This window comes from Vigna angularis, chromosome 1 (assembly GCF_016808095.1).
Source record: "Vigna angularis cultivar LongXiaoDou No.4 chromosome 1, ASM1680809v1, whole genome shotgun sequence".
In the NCBI taxonomy this organism is placed as follows: Eukaryota; Viridiplantae; Streptophyta; class Magnoliopsida; order Fabales; family Fabaceae; genus Vigna; species Vigna angularis.
Window position 1 is genome coordinate 24,065,029 of NC_068970.1, and position 20,863 is coordinate 24,085,891.

Genomic DNA, 20,863 nt, shown 5'->3' on the forward strand with positions numbered 1-20,863 from the left:
AGTGAGATGATACATTAATAAGTAGTTTAATATTATGTGAAATAATAAATTATAAAATAACAAATTTTAAGTCTAACTTAATTAAATGAAAATTTGTATTTAGTTATATAATTATATAATGTAAATTAACTTTATGTGTAGTGTATATTATTGCATATTCATTATATATATACTTTTAATCATTATTGCATAGTTATTACATATACTTCTAACCATTATTACATATACTTCTAACCATTATTGTATATTTATGTGTTTCAAATAATATAATAAAAATTTAACTTTTAATTTTAAAAGAAATAGTTGATAAATAAGTTGGTTCCACCTCTAACTTACCAACTTTGTAAATCAAATGAGATGAACAAAAACTAATTAGTAAACTAAAATACCAACTCAACTTGTTATCTAATTTGCATTAACTTTAGATAATTGTTTGTTTAAAAGTATCCTTATTTATGTTTTAAAAATGTTTATGTTAGTACTTTTGAATTAAACATTTTAATTAGGTTAACTAATAGACAAATAAACTCTCTAAATTTATTTAATATTCTGTTTAAAAAAAAGAAGTTAGCATCTTTTAAAGATAAAATATTATATTAAGGCTTTTAAAATCTAAAATGTTGGAAAGTAAAATCACAAAAACATACAAAATTAAAAGTAACATTTAATCTAAAAAATATGGACGACTGTAATTTATAGTTTTTTAATATAAGGATTAAAATACAAATTTTCGATATAAAAACATAAATAATTATAGGATTAAATAAATAATTTTTTTTTAAAATGTTAAATAAAGTACTAAGGTGATACTAATGCAAACGGCCTTAAATCAAAACTTCAATCTTGAAATTAGAAATTTCTGTTAAAATTCTTCTTAAATCCCCTTTATGATTTTCTGAAAGAGAGGGATCAAAAGCTATGATAAAAAAGGGAAAAAAGTCAACAGATCCAAAATCAAAATTCATGTAATTATAGAGTAATTAAAGAAGTTTGGTATTTGGATCACGTAGAGACAACTACAAAATAACAAAACAAAAGAAATGCTGTCATGTTGAATAGATTAGCAGAATGAGTTGACCATTACTCATTCACAGAATTTGGAAGTGGCATTCTGAACCAAACAAACAACGTTCTTTCTTCCCTCTCACTATCCCAACGAGAATAAAAATTTGATTTTTAATCCGTTTCTATTTCACCAGCACCTTCTACTTCTTGTTCTGACGAAGGGAAAGATGGCGATGTTATGTTGCTGATTTGTGAAAAATTTATTGGTAAAGATGGCGTGGAGAAAAGGGTGTGAAGAAGTGGCCAATTCGAAGCCTCTGTTCCTCACGATCTACACTGTTGTCATCGTTGGCATCGTGGTTTCCTCCTTCTACGTCTTCTCTTCTATATACTCCAGCAACCCATCTGCTGCTCAATCTTCTGCATGGCTCTCTTCAATTTCGAGTATGTGTTTCCGTAAAAATCACGCCTTTTCTTGTTCTACACTAGTTTTAGTTTCATTTTCAAATGCTCATTTAAACTATAATCGCTGTTATTGCTTAGATATGATATTTACATTTTTATGTTACAGTAGAGAAAGGTAGTGGTGGTGGGATGTTAGAATGTGTTTGGGTTTTGGAGCATCAGATAAATCCTTAAATCTAAGCTTGTTCTTCTGGAAGTACATAATTCCTGTTAGAATAGTAAAGTTGAGATACATGTTTTGGTTATGTGAGATGTGAATTCTATTGGCAGTTTAATGGTAGTGCCTGTGTAGGACACGTTTTATGTATTTAAAGCCGTGATTTCTTCTATTATATGTGTGTGCTAGATAAATTGAAACCTAGTTGATAATGGCTTTGCAGGTGAGGATACTCGTGTTACGGATCAAACACAAAATGTTTCTCGGTCAGCTACGGTGCCTATTGTGCCCACGCCTTTCTCAGGGGCACAAAATGAAAGGCCAAGGTCTATATGGGATATTCCACCGACCAATAAAAGGATGCCACCATTGTCAGATTTCCGGCTGACGAAGGCGCTGGTTCAGCAAAGGGTGAAAGATAATGTGGTAATTGTGACCTTTGGAAACTACGCGTTCATGGATTTTATTCTGACGTGGGTTAAACAATTGAGAAATCTGGAAGTTTCTAATTTTCTTGTTGGTGAGCAGCTATGTTTAAGCCTTGTTTTTTCTGTCTTGTAAATGCACTGGTGATGTCTTGATACAAACGCATTTCCACTATTTTGTACCATTGATTGTTTGAGTTTTGAAACCTGCTGCTTAGGTGCAATGGATACCAAATTATTGGAGGCACTGTATTGGAAAGGGATACCGGTTTTTGACATGGGCAGCCATATGAGCACAGTAGATGTTGGATGGGGGTCTCCAACATTTCACAAAATGGGGAGAGAAAAAGTTATTCTGATCGACTCAATTCTTCCTTTTGGATTCGAGCTGTTGATGTGTGATACTGACATGGTTTGGTTGAAGGTGACATTCATTTTTATATATATTCTTTCATGAGTCAATTTGTTTTAATTATAATAATGGTTCATATTCTAGCTTAGATTTTGATTAATGATCCAAGATAAGCCGTAAATTTCTATTATTTATGACACTTTCATTCTCCATAGTGAATGAAATATAGTTATCAGAGATTTTGTTCAGTTTCTTGTGGAGCTGGCTTACGGTATTTAAATTCAATAATTCCCATAGCATCATTTGCTTTTACCATCTACCTCTATTTTTCCATGTAATTATTATGTTTTCTTATAACCTTTTAGATTCATTAAGCACAATCATCTTTTACAATATCTCCAAGCCAATGATGTGATTGTTGTAATTTATTCCCATTACGTATGTTCAATTGTGTTATTGTTAAACAGAACCCACTTCCATATCTTGCTCGTTATCCAGAAGCAGACATTTTGACTTCAAGTGATCAAGTTATACCAACAGTTGTTGATGATAGTTTGGAAGTTTGGCAAGAAGGTGAATATTAACTTACTGCCATTATTTCTACTGTAGTTATGTTGTTTCTAACTATGTTTAATGGTGTCGTGTGCTCTATATTGCCGACCTCACCTGGTGGATAATGCTTTATTGTTTTTGTTGTATTGATCATGTAACCAAGCATTTGCCAGTAAAATGGCATCTATAGACATACAAATTATTCTTTTTTGATTGATAGTCACCTTTTATTTCAATAAAAACAGTTCTGAGGCATCACTTTAGACATTAGAGTGCCTTGTTTTTCATAAGTTTGGCATGGCTTTAGATTTGAAGTAAGCAAATTGAATTTAACACAACTATTGACAAGTCACAACATGGATTCTTTCCCCTTGTTATTGTTATTGGTCTTTCCTGTTCATAAAGATAAAATCATTTTGATGGAAGCTCACGTTGTGTAACATGTTCTTCCTCTTAACCAACTTATAAAATTAAATTGCATAGTTTGAAGCAAGTTTTTCTCTCCCTGGTTATGTTGTTTTAGAATCAGTGTAACCGATCCTTTGCCCTTACTTATTGCTATTCTCTATCTCTCATGTATTATACATGTTTCACTTGTTATTTTGACTGTGTTGATGATATTTTTATCACTTTTAATAGTTAGTGGTGCCTACAACATTGGAATTTTCCATTGGAGACCAACAGAGTCTGCCAAAAAATTGGCAAAGCAATGGAAGGAAATGCTTCTAGCTGATGACAAGATATGGGATCAGAATGGGTTTAATGATATTCTTCACAAACAGTTAGGTCCATCTGTTGAGGATGAAAGTAGACTTGTTTTTGTTTTTGATGGAAAACTGAAGATGGGGATTTTGCCTGCGAGTATCTTCTGTAGTGGACATACATATTTTGTCCAGGTAGGGTTTGTTATGCTAACAATTTTCAACTGTTTGAAGTTCTTAGTTCTGATTTTTTATGTGGTATAGCGTTGTTTTCATCTTCACAACTAAATACATTGAGGAGTCTAGATAGGACTAGAGACAAATTTGTATACCTTTCTATTTAATTTACATATCACGGTTACAGGCTATGTACCAGCAACTAAGGTTGGAGCCATATGCAGTGCACACAACATTTCAATATGGTGGAACTGAAGGAAAGCGCCATCGTCTACGAGAAGCCATGCTCTTCCTTGATCCACCAGAATACTATAATCCTCCTGGTGATTAGTTGTTGTTCCTCATTCCATTTTGCATGCAGACGTTCACTTAAATAATATTTTTTGAATGCACTTGTGTAAAATATACTCATTTCACTATTTGTCTCTACTCTATCTGCCTTTAAGTTAGCATCATACTATGATGCTGAATTTGGAAAGTGTTATGCTTTGACATATGAAGGAATTGTTACAGTTTCCCCTTCTGATTGATTAGTCAACTCTGTTTCATGAAATTACTGCAACATAATTTTTGAAGAACTTTTGCAGGGGGGTTCTTGTCATTTAAGCCTTATATTCCAAAACGCTTGATGCTAAGTGGGGAGCATAATGTCGAATCACATTTTACTCTTGTCAATTACCAAGTATGTATGTATCCACCTGAACATGTTTTCTACAGTTAAGCAAATTATTTGTGTTTTAATATGTGTTGCACATTATTTTTCCAGATTAAACAGATTAGGACAGCACTTGCAATTGCTTCCCTTTTGAACAGAACACTGGTAAGAACTAATTTTTGGGTTCCTACACACTTCTTTATGAATCCTATTAAGTTATAAACCACTAACATTTAGATGAAAGATGGACTACACTCTGTTTTTTTGGGCTAGTTCTTAATAAATATGTTTTACAGTCCAAAAGAATCTTGTTTATATTAGACTAAAGAAATAGTTTGTTACTTTAATATGCTGGGCAGTGTAATTTCGTTATTTGCTTAATATAGACCAAAAGTGTGGCATCATGTGATTTATGTAACTAACCTCACCTAGTGCGATAAGATTGTTGTTGTTTAATATAAACAAAAAACGTGTAAATCAGATTTATGTTGTATACTTCCACAAATTTAAGATGTGTTGCATATTGAAAGCGTACATTCATTTCACATACAATCATTATTGTGATGAGCACTAGTTTCTACTTAGTGTCCTACATGTCCCATTATATTTTTGCATAGGTATTCATGTTATACTGTTCTAGATTCTGGAAAATTGTTTGTATTCATGGGGAATTGTGTTTAGGATAGCTAAGAAGGCAGGCTTGTTTGGTATCTCATCTCTATCCTAGGGAGTTACATTCTCTGATTATTGCTCTCAAATGTTAATTGAAAAATTATAAACAAAGATGCTGATAGCATTTTGCCAAAATCTAGTCTTCAACTTAGATTATAACTGTATTTTGTCATACTTTGATTGAGTTGAAGGTGCTCGATTCTTATTGCCATTATTGGTAAAGTCGTGAGTATAATTTATAACTATTATTACAGCATTTAATATCATATCTTTTCCATGATTCCTAGGTGCTTTTCCTTTCCGTTTGTTGATATTTTTCTTTCCAATTATTCAGTGAGTGGAAAATAACTGCTAGCATCATTCTGTTACTGGATTCTTCTCTCCCCCTTCTAATTAGTAACATTCCTGGAAAAGCTGCTATCCAAAATATAATATTGAAATACATTACACTATGAGCTAACATGTTGCATGGTTTATATAACTGGTTTTGCATTTCAGTTTTGGTTGAAAATGTTTTCTGATAAGACTGTTTTAATTGAAATATGCACCTGGCTAAGGTGAATTAGCTACTGTGGGTATTCTTAGTTTTTATAATCGATGGTTTCATTTTTTGTTGCTATTTTTACTTGATAAATTCTATATTTGTATCTTAAATTAGATTCTTTTTGTTTAGGTGATGCCTCCACTATGGTGCAGGATTGATCGGCTATGGTATGGCCATCCTGGTATATTGGAAGGGTCCATGACTAGACAACCTTTTCTCTGTCCTTTGGACCATGTATTTGAGGTATTTACTGTTAAGTGATTCCTTATTATTTTATTGTTCAATTGTCAAATGGATTTGGAACTGGAAGATTAAAATCATCTAAATACATTTGGGTCCTCAGAGCAATGGTTTTACAAATTTTAATAGTATCATTTAAAGTAAATTAGAAAGGTCTATGGCATAAGTGACTATACTTTCTTCAGCTGTGAATGTTGTACACAATGAGCAATATGTTTCTTATTATTGAGGCCTCAAACCGTTGGGAAATGGGGATAATTGGTACCACCAATAGACTTCATCAACAAAACACAAATAGAAAGGTAAAAATTTCATAGGGTTTATGGACTGTTCTGTTGATCTGCTGGTCAATGAGAGATAATTGAAGATTGTCATAGTTGCAGCTGTAGTAATTAAAAATATAAGAAACATAAACACAGGTGGAAGTGAAAGATAATGATTGAAGTTCAAACTAGTATTTCATTTAATATCTGTGCAAAAGTTTTTTTGTTATTTTCCATCTAGTAATGTTTTGAAAGTAGCCCTCAAATCGCACAGGAAGTAACTTAAGAAGAATAGTTGAACCTAAAATTAATTGAAATTCAATTGACAGAGATATTATAATTAGTGTCAGTGTCTGCTGTATGATATTGAATAAACGCGAATAGCCTCTCTGGTGGGAGTAGAACATTTTATACGTTACTTCCTAATGCTGCTATGTAAATGCATTCTACTGTAGGTCAATGTCATGCTGAAAAAGCTCTCTGAAGAAGAGTTTGGTCCTCAAATAGATTTTAGAGAGTACTCAATACTTGATAACCCCTCTCTGCCATCAGAGGTAATAAAAGTCAATTACATCCATTTTAAGCCATGATTCTTGTTCCTTGATCTATGTCACTTTGTTTAAACTTATTTACCTTGCTTCTTGAGTTCAGGTAGAAAAGTCATGGCTTGATGTTCAGCTCTGTAAAGAAGGAACCGAAGGCTGTGATGTCTCAAATGATACCACCAGTGTAGGGGGAATACTTAAATTTCCAAAGCACAGCAATGAAGAAACGGTATCTGATTATATGTCATTATATCTTTTATCACATCTATCCATTTAATACCCACTTATGTTAACATTTTTCTAAATCAACCCCATAAACTACACTGATATGATTATATAGAATGTCCAAATGATCATGTCATATTATCATATCTATCCATTTAACACGGTTGTTTCTACATGCACTTACAGTTTATGAAAGTATTCTCATCATTCAAGGATATAAAAGTGATCAAGTTCTCTTCAGTTCAAGATGCTTTCCAAGGTTTCACTGACAAGGCGAGGAAATTTTTCTTTTTCCACTTGAAGTTTTACTTTTTTGAGTTAACCCAAAGTAACAAAACTGATACCATGCATTGATTTTCCAGGAAAGGGAAGATAAATTCAGAAATCGTGTTAAGCGGTATGTGGGCATATGGTGCTGTGTGCCAGATCAAAGCCTTGGCCACATATATTATGATATGTACTGGGATGAGAAACCAGGATGGAAAGCAATTCCTCCTCAAACTTCCCAGGATGATCATCCCCCTTGGTAAGATTAACATATGGTTATGTTTATTATGCCACTACAATGGATGGGGGAAATAAGAGACATAAATCCAAAGGAGATTTAGTTTCCAGCTAATTGTGAAAACCAAGATAGAATGCATACAAGTGAGGAATCTGTATCCATACTGAGGATGTAAGATATTCAGAAACTAGACAATTGGTTCTTGTAACATTTAAGAATTTTTTTGGTTTGTACAATGATACTAATATTGCACCTGGAGAAATGGAGGCCCATAAATTTCTCAGAGGCTTTCACATTTTGGTCTGTGATGTTCTTGTTGTTATCATTGTATTGGCTGTAATTAAATACTGGAGACATTCAATTGTATTGTTGTTGTTCTTTTCTACATTATTTTATTCTGAACTGAAATAAGTAATGTTTGTTTTTCTGCTGTCCAATGAACAGTGCTTAGTAATTTTGTTTTTGTTAATTCGTATTCTCCTGTCATTGAACAGAACAGACTAGGCATTAATTTGTCTATGTATTTTTCTTTCTGCGACAACTTTTATCAGATAGTGGAAGAATTGAAAAACGTTATGGAAAAAATATACTTTTATCATATCTTCAAATGGTCTCTACGGGAGGTGCCAATAGAAGCAAAAGTAAGAAATTTACAACATTCTTTCTTTTTTATTAACTTGATTGCAAATGATTTATAACTTAATAATATTTACGAACAGTATATAATGTATAAAATACACAAACAACTCTTTTCTCCTGTTTTCGCTAGAGATGACAACGGGTCAGATCGAATATGGATAGTGTCTACCTGCAACTTGACCCAACAAAAGAAAATTCACCCGCTACTCGATCCACTATCCACACTGATATCCGCGGATATTTTAAAACCCACGGATATCCGTGATACTCGCAGATACCACAAATATTTAAAAAGATATATTTTTATAAAATATTATAATAAAATTTAAATAAAATTACAAAAAATATAATATATATTAAATTAAATATAAATTAAAATTTAATTTTAATTATATTTAATTTTATAAATTAATTTATGAAATAATGTTAATTTTAATTAAATTTAAGTTGATAAAATATAAATTAAATTTTTATTTTTTGTAGATAACGGATATCGATGGATATAAATAGTATAATATCTACACCCGACTCGTTTATAAGCAGATATTATAAAACCCGCTATCCACAATCCGAGGATAGTAAATATTCACAGGTACACACGGATTTTATTCTATTCTTAGATATATGCGAATACGGATTTTTTTGGCATCTTTCACTCTCTTTTATTTTATTTACATTATTTATTGTAAATTGTTCTTAATACTTGTTAAAATTTTACACACAAAAAAACGTATAAAAAATACACTTAATACTTGTTATCTGTTTTTGTAGTGTGACTATTGTCGTGACACAATTTAAAAATATATTGTTTAGTGAGCAATAAAATTCATTTTATTGAACATGATTAATAAAATATTTCTCTAATTAACATGATTAATTTTAAGTTTTTAAAAAATATATTTAGTTTGAATTCTATTTAAATATTTTTTATTATTATTTGAAACAAATACTAATATTATTGTGCTACGGACATTTAAATTTTTATTTTTTATTTTGTAAAAATATTAATCAGTTAAGTACGCGCGGCGGAGACATTTTCTATTTAAAAGCGACGGGACTAAATCTTGAAAGCTCTTATGTAATAATAATAAAAGATTAAGATAAAAAAGTCACTTGATTTTCTCAAGTATTTAGATGTCACCTTTAGCTTGAAAAATCTGGTAAGTAGGATAAATTATACTCCTTTTAGGGAAATACATAAATTATATTATTCCACTCCACTAATTTTTAAAGTTATGTTTCTTTATATTTTAAATTCCGTGCTCTTAATCAACGATGGAAATCTGACAATTAATTTTTAATTTACCTAAATCTATAAAATATCTTTAATTCAATTGTTTGTTTGATCAATTTCATATTTTACTTAGAAATACAAAAATTAACCCATCTAAACTATGTTAATTGATTAACACCTAAGGTCCATCACAGCATTTAAATTGTTAACGTCAAATCCAAAACTCTTACACAATATAAGCCAATTAAGTCATAAAATGCCAAAAGTATTAATAAGAGTAAAAAAGAAAAGAAAACAAGAAAGCAGGTATCATCATAGTTTCGTAGATTGATTGATTACATCATCAAAGTATGGTTTATTATAAAGCAAAAGCAAAAAGCTCTACACAGAGCAGCATTCTAGAGTCCTGGTTTAGCATATACAATCCTCACTTCCACTTCTTGAACCCACCACCATGCTTTCCAAACTTTCCATGCTTTCCATGCTTGAACTTACCATGTTTTCCATGCTTGAACTTGCCATGTCCATGCTGCTTGAACTTGCCATGTCCATGCTGCTTGAACTTCCCGTGGGGCATGTGAGCACCATGTGCATAGTGACCATGAGAGCCATGAGAACCATGAGAGACATGGTGAGCACCGTAGGCAGCACCAGCAGCGGCAACACCCCCAGCAAGCATTGCTCCCATACCGCCATGCCCGTGCCCATGCTGCCCTGCTCACATAAATACACAAGTTCATTGAAAACTTCCAAGGACAGAAAAAATGGTCTCAACCAGCACAAAACTTCTCCAATAGCCAATGCAGTAATCAAATTACAATTGAAGATAACTTCAAAAAGCTTGAAATACAGTAATAAACAGCCAAACCATACATTAAATAAAAAAGTTTCTCAATTAGTGTTTAAAATCCAAACAAGAAGACACTCACACTTTAATTAAACGACAAAACTAAGTATTTCTCAACCCATGAGTTTGCTTCTTAGCCTAACAATCAGTAACTTTGTATGGATATGTCTCTTTTGTTGTAGAGAAGATATATCAAAGTAAGAAAAAAGAATGTAATCTACCCTTCATTTAAAGTAAGTTAAATTTAGGTGACTCTTGGATTAAAAATCGATAGTAAGTATATTTGATGGTGGAATATGCAATTTAGAAGACAGAAAGTAAGTATATCCTTACTTTTTCACTTAAAACATGGTAGAACATTCATATTTGAGGGTGGAATATGTTACTCTAAAAGACACTACTTCTGTGTAGGCATCATCACAAGTTTTACAAAGACATTGTAATAAATAATGATGAGCAGGTTAAAGACGTGATAAAGAAAAAACAATAATAGAAAAGGCAGTGTACCTGGAGCATGTGACGAAGCAGGATAACCAGCTGGTGGGTAACCAGCAGGAGGGTAGGCACCAGGAGGGTACCCTGCTGGAGGATAGCCTTGTTGTGGAGGGTACCCTTGATGTGGAGGGTATGCCCCAGGTGGGGGTGGGTAAGCCCCTGGTGGGTATCCATGTCCACCATGTGATGCATTAGCTACCCCATGAACAAGGTTTGAAAAAATTCCTTTGTCAGATTCATCATGCTTGTCCTTGCCACCTCCCATCTTTGAGAATCCAAGACCCTGATGATGATGATGATTAGAAATCATGCCAACAAAGTCAGGTCAAATCAAAGAAACACAAAATCGGAATCTCCAATCCAAACCACCCAGCACTAAAGTTTCAAAAACTTGGATGAATATCAATGATGAAAATTGTGTTGGTCAGCATCAGTGATTGAAGTGATCAAACATGAAAACACTGAGAAGTAGAGGACTACATATCATCACCTTAACATAATTCAAGGATTTCAGAATTGAAAATTGATGATTGTGAACAATTAGGAAACTCACCTCTTTGAATTTGCAGAATACGATGCAGTAGTTGAGAAATATCTACGGAAATGGATGAAAAATGTGAGAAATTGGGGATCTTGTACTAGTAGTGCCTTTTGTATTGACAATCGAATGCTTAGCCAAAGGGGAACCGAAAAACGCGTAACGTTTTCTCACGCGTCGTTAACAGGGATATTGTCATCAGTGCGGAATGCCACGTGGAAGACCCTAAATGCTCAAGGTATTATGTTTTTATCTTCTCGGTTGCTTCGCAGATATTTTTCATTTTTTCTTCTTCAAACTTGGAGCCTGCCTTAGATCTTAAGAAAATAACAATTAATTTTCATTTGAAGATGTTATATGCAGAATAATAATTAGATATATATATATTTTCCTACCACCACGCAGTTTCTTTTACTTTCATGGACTGTTTCTGATTAAGATAAAGAAGTACAAAAAAATATATATATATTGTTGTTGGCCAGAAAACTTCAATAATTTGATTTGATCAAATGTAGCTAAGGTCACAACTATAATAAATTAAGAGATACGTCAATTTTTTTTATCGCGGCTAAGAGATACACCATATTATATTTATATAGCTTTTATTTAAATATCATATATATATATATATATATATATATATAGAGAGAGAGAGAGAGAGAGAGAGAGAGAGAGAGAGAGAGTAGATAAAGTTAAAAATATTGAATTGAATTTTAAATAATTTAAAATTGAGATACTAAAATTGTGAGAAGAAAATTAAGAAACAAAATTACCGATAATTAAAAAAATTAAGGGATAAAATTGTGGAAAAACAATGAGAAGCTAAAGTTATGAACTTAATAAAATATATAAGGAACAAAAATTATACTGAGTCTTTGTGGGAAATTATCCGAGCATATTGATATAGGTCATCACAAGTGAAGTATAAGAACTATGTATGTTAATACGTTAGAATAAATAGTCAGATGTTTAAAGAAATTATATTTAGTTAGTGACATTCAAGTTTGCATAACTCAATTTGAGATAAAAATTCAAAAGTAGCGAATGTTCAATATAAAGGTCCAAAAACCACATGGTTCGAAATATCTATATTGAAGAAAATTGAAAGAAACTATGTTTTCAAGTTGAAAGAAGATTTGATATAAAAGCTGTGAATACCTTTCAAATTAAAAAGATGAAATAAAAAACCAAGTTATATCCCTCCGAGTGAGGCATTGTACAATTGTGAAGCGAGAAAAAAAAAAGCATAAGTTCAAAGTAATCTATACATGACAAATATTAAAATGTATTTTTGTTAAAAGAAAGTAAACTTTAAATTTGGACTTCCAACTCACTCTCCTTACTTTAGGATATATATCTCTCGTATGTGTAGATTAAACATTACTAAATAGTTTGATAATAAGTGGTAGATGAGGTTTGCACCTATATAGATACTTTAAATTGGTTTTATTTTTAGTTGATTAAGATTTTCAATATATCCCCTTACATCAAGATATATATTTTATGTATGAGATTAGACATTAATGAATAGTTCGATCAAATGATATGTCTTAGAAATACAAGTCTCGTTAGAATAAAGTGTATCAAATTTTAAACGACAAAAAAAACAAAAATATTTTAATAATTTTTATTTTTAATATAAATTAAAAAAAAAATCAGAAATCTAACCATAATTCATATTTCTCACTTATTCATTTATTTGTTTAAATTAAAATATCCATGTATTTAAAATATGTCTTTTTTTATGAATGAGAATTTTTTTACTAAATAAAACTTGATATATTTTATTAAAATATACCAATTAAAAAAAAACATACATAAATATATACTAAATTAATTTTATTTTTAGTCGAGATTTTTAATATGTTTTACATTAAAATTAAAAATTCATTTCATAGTTTAATCATTAAACTAAAAGTATACATATTTTTGTTCGATCATTGAAAATAATATTTCCTTTCTAGTTAAATAAAAAGATACTGGCGAGCAATCTTACGTACACATTTTTTTTTTAATTATTAGTAAAATAAAACTTCTAAACTAATTCAGAAAATTGTTGATGAGGTTATTATTTGAAATGAATTTATAAAAAGGTGTAAAAAAGATAGAGAGTGAGATCTCGAGGAGTGGTGTAGGTGTTAGGAATTTGTGAAAAGAATATAATTATTTGTTTTGATGGATTAGAACACCGATCATACTATATACGCCCCTCTGAGTAACTATATGTCAATTATTTCTGAAGAGGTTCATTCGTACGAATGCGTAACATCATTAACATTCAGTCCCAGACTCACATACATCAAACTCCTCCCATTCAGGTCCCTCTCAAACCATCCCAAATTATTCAATGCTTTCTTCTTTGCTTTCATGTGTTCGACAACCTATGAACTAAATTCCCACCAACATTTTCTGCCAACATTCATGGCATCTGGTTCCTAATTATTTCGGTTTTTGGTTATTTATCTTTTCAGTCACTGTCCATTCGTCTTATGGTTGGGATGGGAGGTTGTATGTCCACTAGTGCAGAAACGGTTTTTCACGTCCCCGAATAGACGTTCGTCCAACGAATCCCCAACGTATATAATTGACCGGTGGCATAATAGTAAATAAGTGGAACTATAGACGTCCGTCCTAGGTCGAGCTGGACGTTTATAACATTATAGACGTCCGTCACAGGGACGGACGTTTTAAAGGCTGGCGTTGTCAATCTCTGAACGTCCGTCCTGGGTCGAGCTGGACGTTTATAACATTATAGACGTCCGTCACAGGGACGAACGTTTTAAAGGCTGGCGTTGTCAATCTCTGAACGTCCGTCCTGGGTCGAGCTGGACGTTTATAACATTATAGACGTCTGTCACAGGGACGGACGTTTTAAAGGCTGGCGTTGTCAATCTCTGAACGTCCGTCCTGGGTCGAGCTGGACGTTTATAACATTATAGACGTCGACGGACGTTTTAAAGGCTGGCGTTGTCAATCTCTGAACGTCCGTCCTGGGTCGAGCTGGACGTTTATCACATTATACACGTCGGTCATAGGGGGGACGGACGTTTTAGAGGCTGCCGTTGTCAATCTCTGAACGTCCGTCCTGGGTCGAGCTGGACGTTTATCACATTATACACGTCCGTTTTGAGGGGCGCGGACGGCTATAATATTATAGACGTCCGCGCCCCCCAGAACGGACGTTTAGCGGACTTTAAGTAATTATTACCCCAGCCACTCTGTCAGTCCTCTGAACGTCCGTTCTGAGGGGCGCGGACGTCTATAATATTTTAGACGTCCGCGCCCCTCAGAACGGACGTTCAGAGGACTGACATGGGTAGTTGAATCGTTTAGGTTTTCATCAGAATTATAGACGTCCGTCTTGGGACGGACGTTGATAAAATTATAGACGTCAGCGCCATCTTAACGGACGTGTAAAGCCCCGCGAAATTCAATTTTAAATTCATTACAACGTCATATTAGTGGTGGGCCGGACGTCTATAATATTATAGACGTCCGGCCCACGTGGGACGGACGTCTATGATCATTAAAATGGGAAGCGCGAACCGAGACCATTCACTGTTCGTCTTCTTCCCCGCCGTTCGCGACTCTGCTGCTGCGCCATTGATATTCGAGGTTGGTTTTCTCACTTTTGGACCGTTTAAAATTACATTTAATCCGATTACATTGCTCTGTGATGAAATGTCTTTGATTTGAACCGATTAAAAATTGTTTTGGGTCCGTTTTTTTGCAGATTCTTGCGTGTTCTTGGGCGACTTCCTTGACTCTTTTTGGACTGCGTGTTAGGCCGTTTACTCCTCCACTTCCCTCCTTCTCATTTGGAATCTACTTTTCAGGTTAGCTTGTTGGTTGAAAATTTTGTGTATGCATGTATGTGGATTTTGTGTATGGACGTTTTTTACTATAATGTGTATTAGTTATGTTATTGTGTTAAACGATTAATGCGAAATGTGTATTAGTGTATGGATGTTTTTGACTGTTAAATTTTGTGTATGCATGTATGTGTTATTGTGTATTAGTTATTGCCATACATTGAGTGACACTTAGTTCCCGTTTGAAATTTAAGACAAACGATTAATCTTTTAATCGTTTGTGTTAAATTTTGAATTGTCCGATTTGACAGTTTGAGAAAATTAATTTTCATAATTTGCAATACCATGACAACTGGAGTTTAAGGATAAGATTGATGAAATTTCGGTTCAGTACTTGTGTTGTTCTCCGGATGCATATTTGATTGTGGTCATCGTTGACTACTCTCATTTCGTGTATTTTGGAGACCAATGCGAAATGCTGCCGAAATTGTATCAATTTTATGACGTAGACTTCAATGCACGTGGCTGAGCAAATTATGAAAATTAATTTTTTTGAATGGGTAGGGCCTAACCTTGTGAGAGTTAAAACACTTGAACTGATGATTTTACGAACATAGTATGGATCGAAGATGGATGAACGAACGTCGCATGAGTGAAGAATATGACAAGGGTGTTTCGCAGTTCTTGCAATACGTTGAACAAAATGCTAAGTCTGTCAACGAGACATATTTTTGTCCTTGTGTGCGTTGTCTTAATCAAATACGCCAAGACTTAGGCAATGTGCGTGACCATCTATTCATGTACGGCATAATGAGGACTTATACCGTTTGGACTTGGCATGGAGAAGTACTTGAGCAGCCTACCACGTCACGAGGAACAAATTATGTGGAAGAATGGATGAGTGACCATTTAGAGGACATGATACGTGATGTCGGTGAAGATAATTTTGGAAGGGCTAATTTGTATGATACTCTTATTAATGATTCAGAGCAACCGTTGTTCCCAGGATGCTCAAACTTTACACGCTTGTCTTCAACTTTAAAGTTGTTTAGTTTAAAAGCAAGGAATGGATGGACCGATAAAAGTTTCACCGAGTTGTTGGAGTTGTTGAAGGAGATGCTTCCAGAAAATAATACTCTACCTATTCGTAATTACGAGGCCAAAAAAATTTTATGTCCAATGGGTCTTGAATATCAAAAGATACATGCTTGTCCTAATGATTGTGTTTTGTACACAAAGGAGTTTGCTTCGTTAAACTATTGTCCAACATGTGGTTTATCCCGTTTTAAAAAGAAATCTGACAGAGTCACTGGTAATGAAGGTAATGATGGTGCACCTGGTAAGGTGATGTGGTATTTGCCTATAATACCTAGGTTCAAACGTATGTTCTCTGTTAAAGAAGATGCAAAGAACCTTAAATGGCACTCTGACGAAAGAAAGTGCGATAATCTTCTTCGACACCCTGCTGATTCTCCACAATGGAAAAAGATTGATGACAAATTCCCTGAATTTGGTGCAGATCCAAGAAACTTAAGGCTTGCACTTGCAACTGATGGTATGAATCCTTATGGAAACTTAAGTAGCAAACACAGTTCGTGGCCAGTTATGTTGATGATTTACAATCTTTCTCCTTCGTTGTGCATGAAGAGAAAATATGTGATGTTGACCATGATGATATCGGGTCCTAGACAACCTGGAAATGACATTGATGTTTACTTAGCACCTTTAATTGATGATTTGAAATTGTTGTGGGAAGAAGGCATCGACGTGTTTGATTCACATGTTCAGGAACAGTTCCGTTTGCGTGCAATGTTGTTTTGCACTATAAATGATTTCCCAGCATATGGAAACTTGAGCGGTTATAGTGTTAAAGGTCATTTTGCATGTCCCATATGTGAAGAAAACACTAGTTACCTTCAGTTGAAGCATGGTCAGAAGACAGTATATACAAGACATCGAAAATTTCTTCCTCGTTGGTTCAGGTATGTCGGCCTCAGACTCAGGATCGGGAAAGAGCAGACGTGGACGAGGCGTCACCCGAGTGGCAGATGTGACATCCGGACGCGTGGATGGTCAGAGGAGGCATGTTGACATTGACCCCAGATCAGGTCATCCATCAGGGCCAAATGCTGATAGGTTTAGGAGTTATCTGGGCAAGTTAGCAAAAAGTCATGTCTCTATCCTTCATGCATGTTGGGATGACGTCCCAGAGGTCGACAAGAACCTCTTATGGCAAGATGTTCTGGTATGTTTAGACTTCATGCAATTTGTGATATACTTATCTGTTAACTTTTCTCTTGGTAACAAGTTTTTTGTTTTAAACAGCAACATTTTGATATTCCAAACACATTGCAAATCAGAAAGAAAGTGTTATCGCATATAGCGATAAGATTTAAGGATTTCAAGACAAGGCTGACACGACTATATGTCTTTGGAGATAGACAACATGAAAATCCATCTCAGCATTATACCTTCACAGAGGAGGATTGGATGCAGTTTCGTGCATCTAGAGAGACTGAAGAATGGAAGGTACGTTTCTTAAGATCATCTTTCATTGAGTTTTTATGATTTTAGACTTACTTATATACATGGTTTCACAGCATAAAAGGTTAGCCGCCCAAGAAAGACAAAGGCTAAACGACACACCCCACTTGTTATCACGAGGTGGATATGCAAAACTGGAGAAGAAACTGAGAAAGTCTAGAGCCGATGCCTTGGGACTTGAGTCGCCTGACCTAGCACCTGCACCTGCTAGGTACGAGCTGTGGAAGGCTGCTCGGACTAAATCTGATGGGAACATGACATCTTCCTCAGCTGCCTTGATCTCACAGAGAATTGTAAGTTCAAATTATAAGCAGTTATTTGATTGTGTATCTATCACAGCATGTCTTCTAAGTAACTTGGTTTTTTTATGTGCAGGATGAGTTGGTTGAGCAGCAGACTCAGGGGACATTTGTTGGCCAAGGTAGGGACGACATTCTGACAACGGCCATTGGAAGGCCCGAGCACCCAGGACGTGTACGTGGAGTTCCAGGGGCGATTGGTCTTCGTGACTATTTTGGCCCTACACAGAAAACCCCCCAATCAATGAGTCAGGAGACACTGAGGCAGATGGATCTTCAGTGGGAGGAAAGACTCAACCAAAGCATGAGATCAATGGAGCAACGATTCATGGAGCAGCTACAAGAACAAAAACAAATACAAAGAGCGCTTGAAGAAAAGCTGCATTCCATGACGCAAGGCCACATGGGGGCCGATGAAACTCCCACAGCACCTCGTGTCAGCACTAGAGGATCATGCTCTGCTGTAGAACCCAATGAGTATAGCGGTCAATATGAGCTGTTGGTTGATGGGGATCCCCCACGCATTGTGGCTGTCGGACGAGTGCTTGAGGGAGGGGAGACCATTCATGGTGTTGCCATATTACCCCAGCACGTGCGTGTGACCATTGACGAGGTTCGGGATTCCCAGGCTCAGGTGCCTGTACCCACTCCAGAAATTAACTTTGTGGGGGAGGCCATAGGAACATTTATTGCCTGGCCTAGAGCATTGATCATGTCCCACATCGCGACTCCACAGGTATAATGTCTTTTTCCTTAGTATTTCTATGTTAATTGTCTTCATATAATTGTTTATAAAGCTTTGACGTAAATTCTTATCTTCAGTTCACACGTCCTCAGAAGCAGCCAATTCATGATACAGTCATACATGAAGATGATGACATGGCTGAAGCAGAGGATGATCCTATATCAAAGTTAGTGACAAAATTACCCAGATTGAAGAAAGCATCATTAGAACTATACTGGGATTTGAGGGTATTTGGTCTTCCCCCACATGTGCCAGTTTATATCACATTTTCTGATGCATTGGAGGTGATTGAGGGAGACAGGATGTTGAATATTTCCATCATTCAGTTGTGGTGCATGTAAGTTAGTCAATTTGGTCTTTGATATTACTTTTATTTACATTCTTATATAGTTTCTAACGACTTAACTTTGTTGTTTTAGGTACATGGACACAATCGTTGTAGACCAAGGTCGGTCTTCCATGTACGGATTTGTTGAACCTCAGACCATTCAACCGTCTGGTAACACACTTCAAAACAGACAACATTATTTGCAAACATGGATGGATGAGTCCAAAAGAGACATATACCTTGTGCCATACATTGACGGGTACGTGTTTTTATATGTGGTCAGTTTATTATTATAGTTTCCTTAATTAGTTGAATAACTATTTGTCCTTCGTGATAGGTCTCACTGGCAGCTGATGGTTATCATTCCCAAACAATGTAAAATTATATGGTTTTGTTCGTTGCACAGGAAGATGAAAAATGACTTGAGAACCATGCTTCAAGGGTAAGTGTTTCTCCAAAAAATGACTTCAATTTGATGTTAACCTTCAACTTTTATGATAAAATAGTCATATTAATTATACTTTGTGTTTTCAATCTGTACAGAGTTATTGGTAAATCTCGTGGTCAATTGGTTCAAATTTTGTATCCAAAGGTTGTAAGTCATTTATAGTTTCTAATTCATTTATGTTATTGAATGATCTAAATTTTTAACTATTTAGTTTGTTATTTTAGTGTAACCAGCAGGTAGATTCATGGGAATGTGGCTTCTATGTGATGTGTTGGATTAAGACCATCATTCGAGCTGTCATTACAGATGACTGGAATGAGGTAATGATGTATACCTTCAATACATTACAAATTAAAATCATCTTCAACTATATATGAAACAATAATGAATCTTTGTTGAATTTTGCAGCGCTTCAAGACTACATCGCCTATTGCAGAGGACACAATTAACCAGATAAGGCAGGAGTGGACCGCTTATCTTTTACAAAGATGGAGTTAGGAATAGTTATATTTCTTCTTGATTGAACATTGTTTGGTTTTAGTTTTATTTTTATGTTAATAGTTTGGTAGTGGATTGAACATTAAGTAGAATTTTGTTTATATAAAACGCATATTTATGTTATTGGAGAATTGTTCTGGGACATTTTTCTGTTTTTCAGGTGTGGTTCTATTGAGAAAACAAACAAATTTTTAAAAAAAAAACGCCCACTAGACGTCTGTTAGTGTACAGTCGGACGTCTATAGACGTCCGTCTGTGCACATACGGACGTCCCACCCCCAGCGCTACACCAAAATAACTCAGCGAGGATGACGTCCGTCTTCAGACAGCAGCGGACGTTTATGTGGACGTCCGTCCTGATGCAGCGGACGTTCACATAGACGTCCGTCCTCAGGAAGAGCGGACGTTCGTATAAACGTCCGTCGTGGCAGGACGGACGTCTGAGGGACGTCTACCGCATAGACGTCCGGCGTACGCCGGACGTCAAAAGGCCAAAATATCGGACGTAAAAAGCCTTTTCTGCACTAGTGGTCCTTTCACTCATTCCATCCACATTTCATAAGTTTTTTCTGTTATTTAACTAAATGACGAACATTCTACGACTTTCTTTAAACTATTTTACAACAACATGATCCAATAGTTTCAAACATAATTTACGAATACATTTTTGCTTTTCTAAAATGTAATACTTTTTAAAAATAAAACTGTAACGAAACTTTAGACTTAAATCTTAAATATGTTATTTCAACGAATCTAGAGTTGAAATATTGGTATGGTTTATTTAGACTTCAATCAATATCTTAAATTCTAATATAATGATATCTCAACAAACTTGAATCAAAGATCCCAAAACATATATGATATTATCTAAGTGAGATGATGATGGATACGTTAGTTTCGTTCTGAGATATTTTCTTCGTAAATTTTCTAAGTTCTAAAAAAATCCTGAATAG

General features: G+C 34.5%; 4 protein-coding genes across 5 annotated transcripts; 3 read left to right on the forward strand and 1 right to left on the reverse strand.

The window, feature by feature from the left end:
* Positions 1-1,040: 1,040 nt before the first annotated feature.
* LOC108319658 (arabinosyltransferase XEG113) lies at positions 1,041-7,868 on the forward strand. The gene is made up of 13 exons (XM_017551221.2): positions 1,041-1,449; positions 1,851-2,147; positions 2,271-2,476; positions 2,872-2,977; positions 3,596-3,852; positions 4,022-4,157; positions 4,422-4,516; positions 4,601-4,654; positions 5,835-5,948; positions 6,664-6,762; positions 6,860-6,982; positions 7,165-7,251; positions 7,341-7,868. The coding sequence occupies exons 1-13, from the start codon at positions 1,278-1,280 to the stop codon at positions 7,506-7,508; spliced, it is 1,914 nt and encodes a 637-aa protein (XP_017406710.1). The 5' UTR covers positions 1,041-1,277; the 3' UTR covers positions 7,509-7,868.
* Positions 7,869-9,641: 1,773 nt separating this feature from the next.
* LOC108331551 (glycine-rich protein A3) lies at positions 9,642-11,431 on the reverse strand. Of its 2 annotated transcripts, XM_052879298.1 has the most exons (4): positions 11,252-11,382; positions 11,068-11,159; positions 10,711-10,981; positions 9,642-10,070 (listed from the first exon to the last, which is right to left on the reverse strand). In XM_052879298.1, exons 3-4 carry the CDS (start codon positions 10,961-10,963, stop codon positions 9,784-9,786), a joined length of 540 nt encoding a protein of 179 aa, XP_052735258.1. In that variant the 5' UTR covers positions 10,964-10,981; positions 11,068-11,159; positions 11,252-11,382; the 3' UTR covers positions 9,642-9,783. The 2 variants fall into 2 exon arrangements, with proteins under 2 accessions (XP_052735258.1, XP_017421799.1); XM_017566310.2 differs by lacking the exon at positions 11,068-11,159 and having other exon boundaries at positions 11,252-11,431.
* Positions 11,432-14,522: 3,091 nt separating this feature from the next.
* On the forward strand, positions 14,523-20,063 carry LOC128195499 (uncharacterized). The gene is made up of 6 exons (XM_052873380.1): positions 14,523-14,851; positions 14,970-15,072; positions 19,302-19,406; positions 19,508-19,556; positions 19,637-19,732; positions 19,821-20,063. Exons 3-6 carry the CDS (start codon positions 19,318-19,320, stop codon positions 19,908-19,910), a joined length of 324 nt encoding a protein of 107 aa, XP_052729340.1. The 5' UTR covers positions 14,523-14,851; positions 14,970-15,072; positions 19,302-19,317; the 3' UTR covers positions 19,911-20,063.
* On the forward strand, positions 18,521-19,295 carry LOC128195495 (uncharacterized). The gene is made up of 3 exons (XM_052873378.1): positions 18,521-18,627; positions 18,714-18,973; positions 19,056-19,295. The coding sequence occupies exons 1-3, from the start codon at positions 18,604-18,606 to the stop codon at positions 19,258-19,260; spliced, it is 489 nt and encodes a 162-aa protein (XP_052729338.1). The 5' UTR covers positions 18,521-18,603; the 3' UTR covers positions 19,261-19,295.
* Positions 20,064-20,863: the final 800 nt, after the last annotated feature.

Bases quoted from the DNA above. Each gene is read 5' to 3' on its own strand.
- LOC108331551 (XM_017566310.2), bottom strand. From the start codon at position 10,963: ATGGGAGGTGGCAAGGACAAGCATGATGAATCTGACAAAGGAATTTTT. The intron at 10,071-10,710 runs GTACACTGCCTT...TTATGTGAGCAG, and splicing joins TGCTTCGTCACATGCTCCAG to GGCAGCATGGGCACGGGCAT.
- LOC128195499 (XM_052873380.1), top strand. From the start codon at position 19,318: ATGGTTATCATTCCCAAACAATGTAAAATTATATGGTTTTGTTCGTTG. The intron at 19,407-19,507 runs GTAAGTGTTTCT...CAATCTGTACAG, and splicing joins TTGAGAACCATGCTTCAAGG to AGTTATTGGTAAATCTCGTG. The intron at 19,733-19,820 runs GTAATGATGTAT...TGAATTTTGCAG, and splicing joins TTACAGATGACTGGAATGAG to CGCTTCAAGACTACATCGCC.
- LOC108319658 (XM_017551221.2), top strand. From the start codon at position 1,278: ATGGCGTGGAGAAAAGGGTGTGAAGAAGTGGCCAATTCGAAGCCTCTG. The intron at 4,158-4,421 runs GTGATTAGTTGT...GAACTTTTGCAG, and splicing joins AGAATACTATAATCCTCCTG to GGGGGTTCTTGTCATTTAAG. The intron at 4,655-5,834 runs GTAAGAACTAAT...CTTTTTGTTTAG, and splicing joins CCCTTTTGAACAGAACACTG to GTGATGCCTCCACTATGGTG.
- LOC128195495 (XM_052873378.1), top strand. From the start codon at position 18,604: ATGTCCCACATCGCGACTCCACAG. The intron at 18,628-18,713 runs GTATAATGTCTT...TCTTATCTTCAG, and splicing joins CCCACATCGCGACTCCACAG to TTCACACGTCCTCAGAAGCA. The intron at 18,974-19,055 runs GTAAGTTAGTCA...TTGTTGTTTTAG, and splicing joins ATCATTCAGTTGTGGTGCAT to GTACATGGACACAATCGTTG.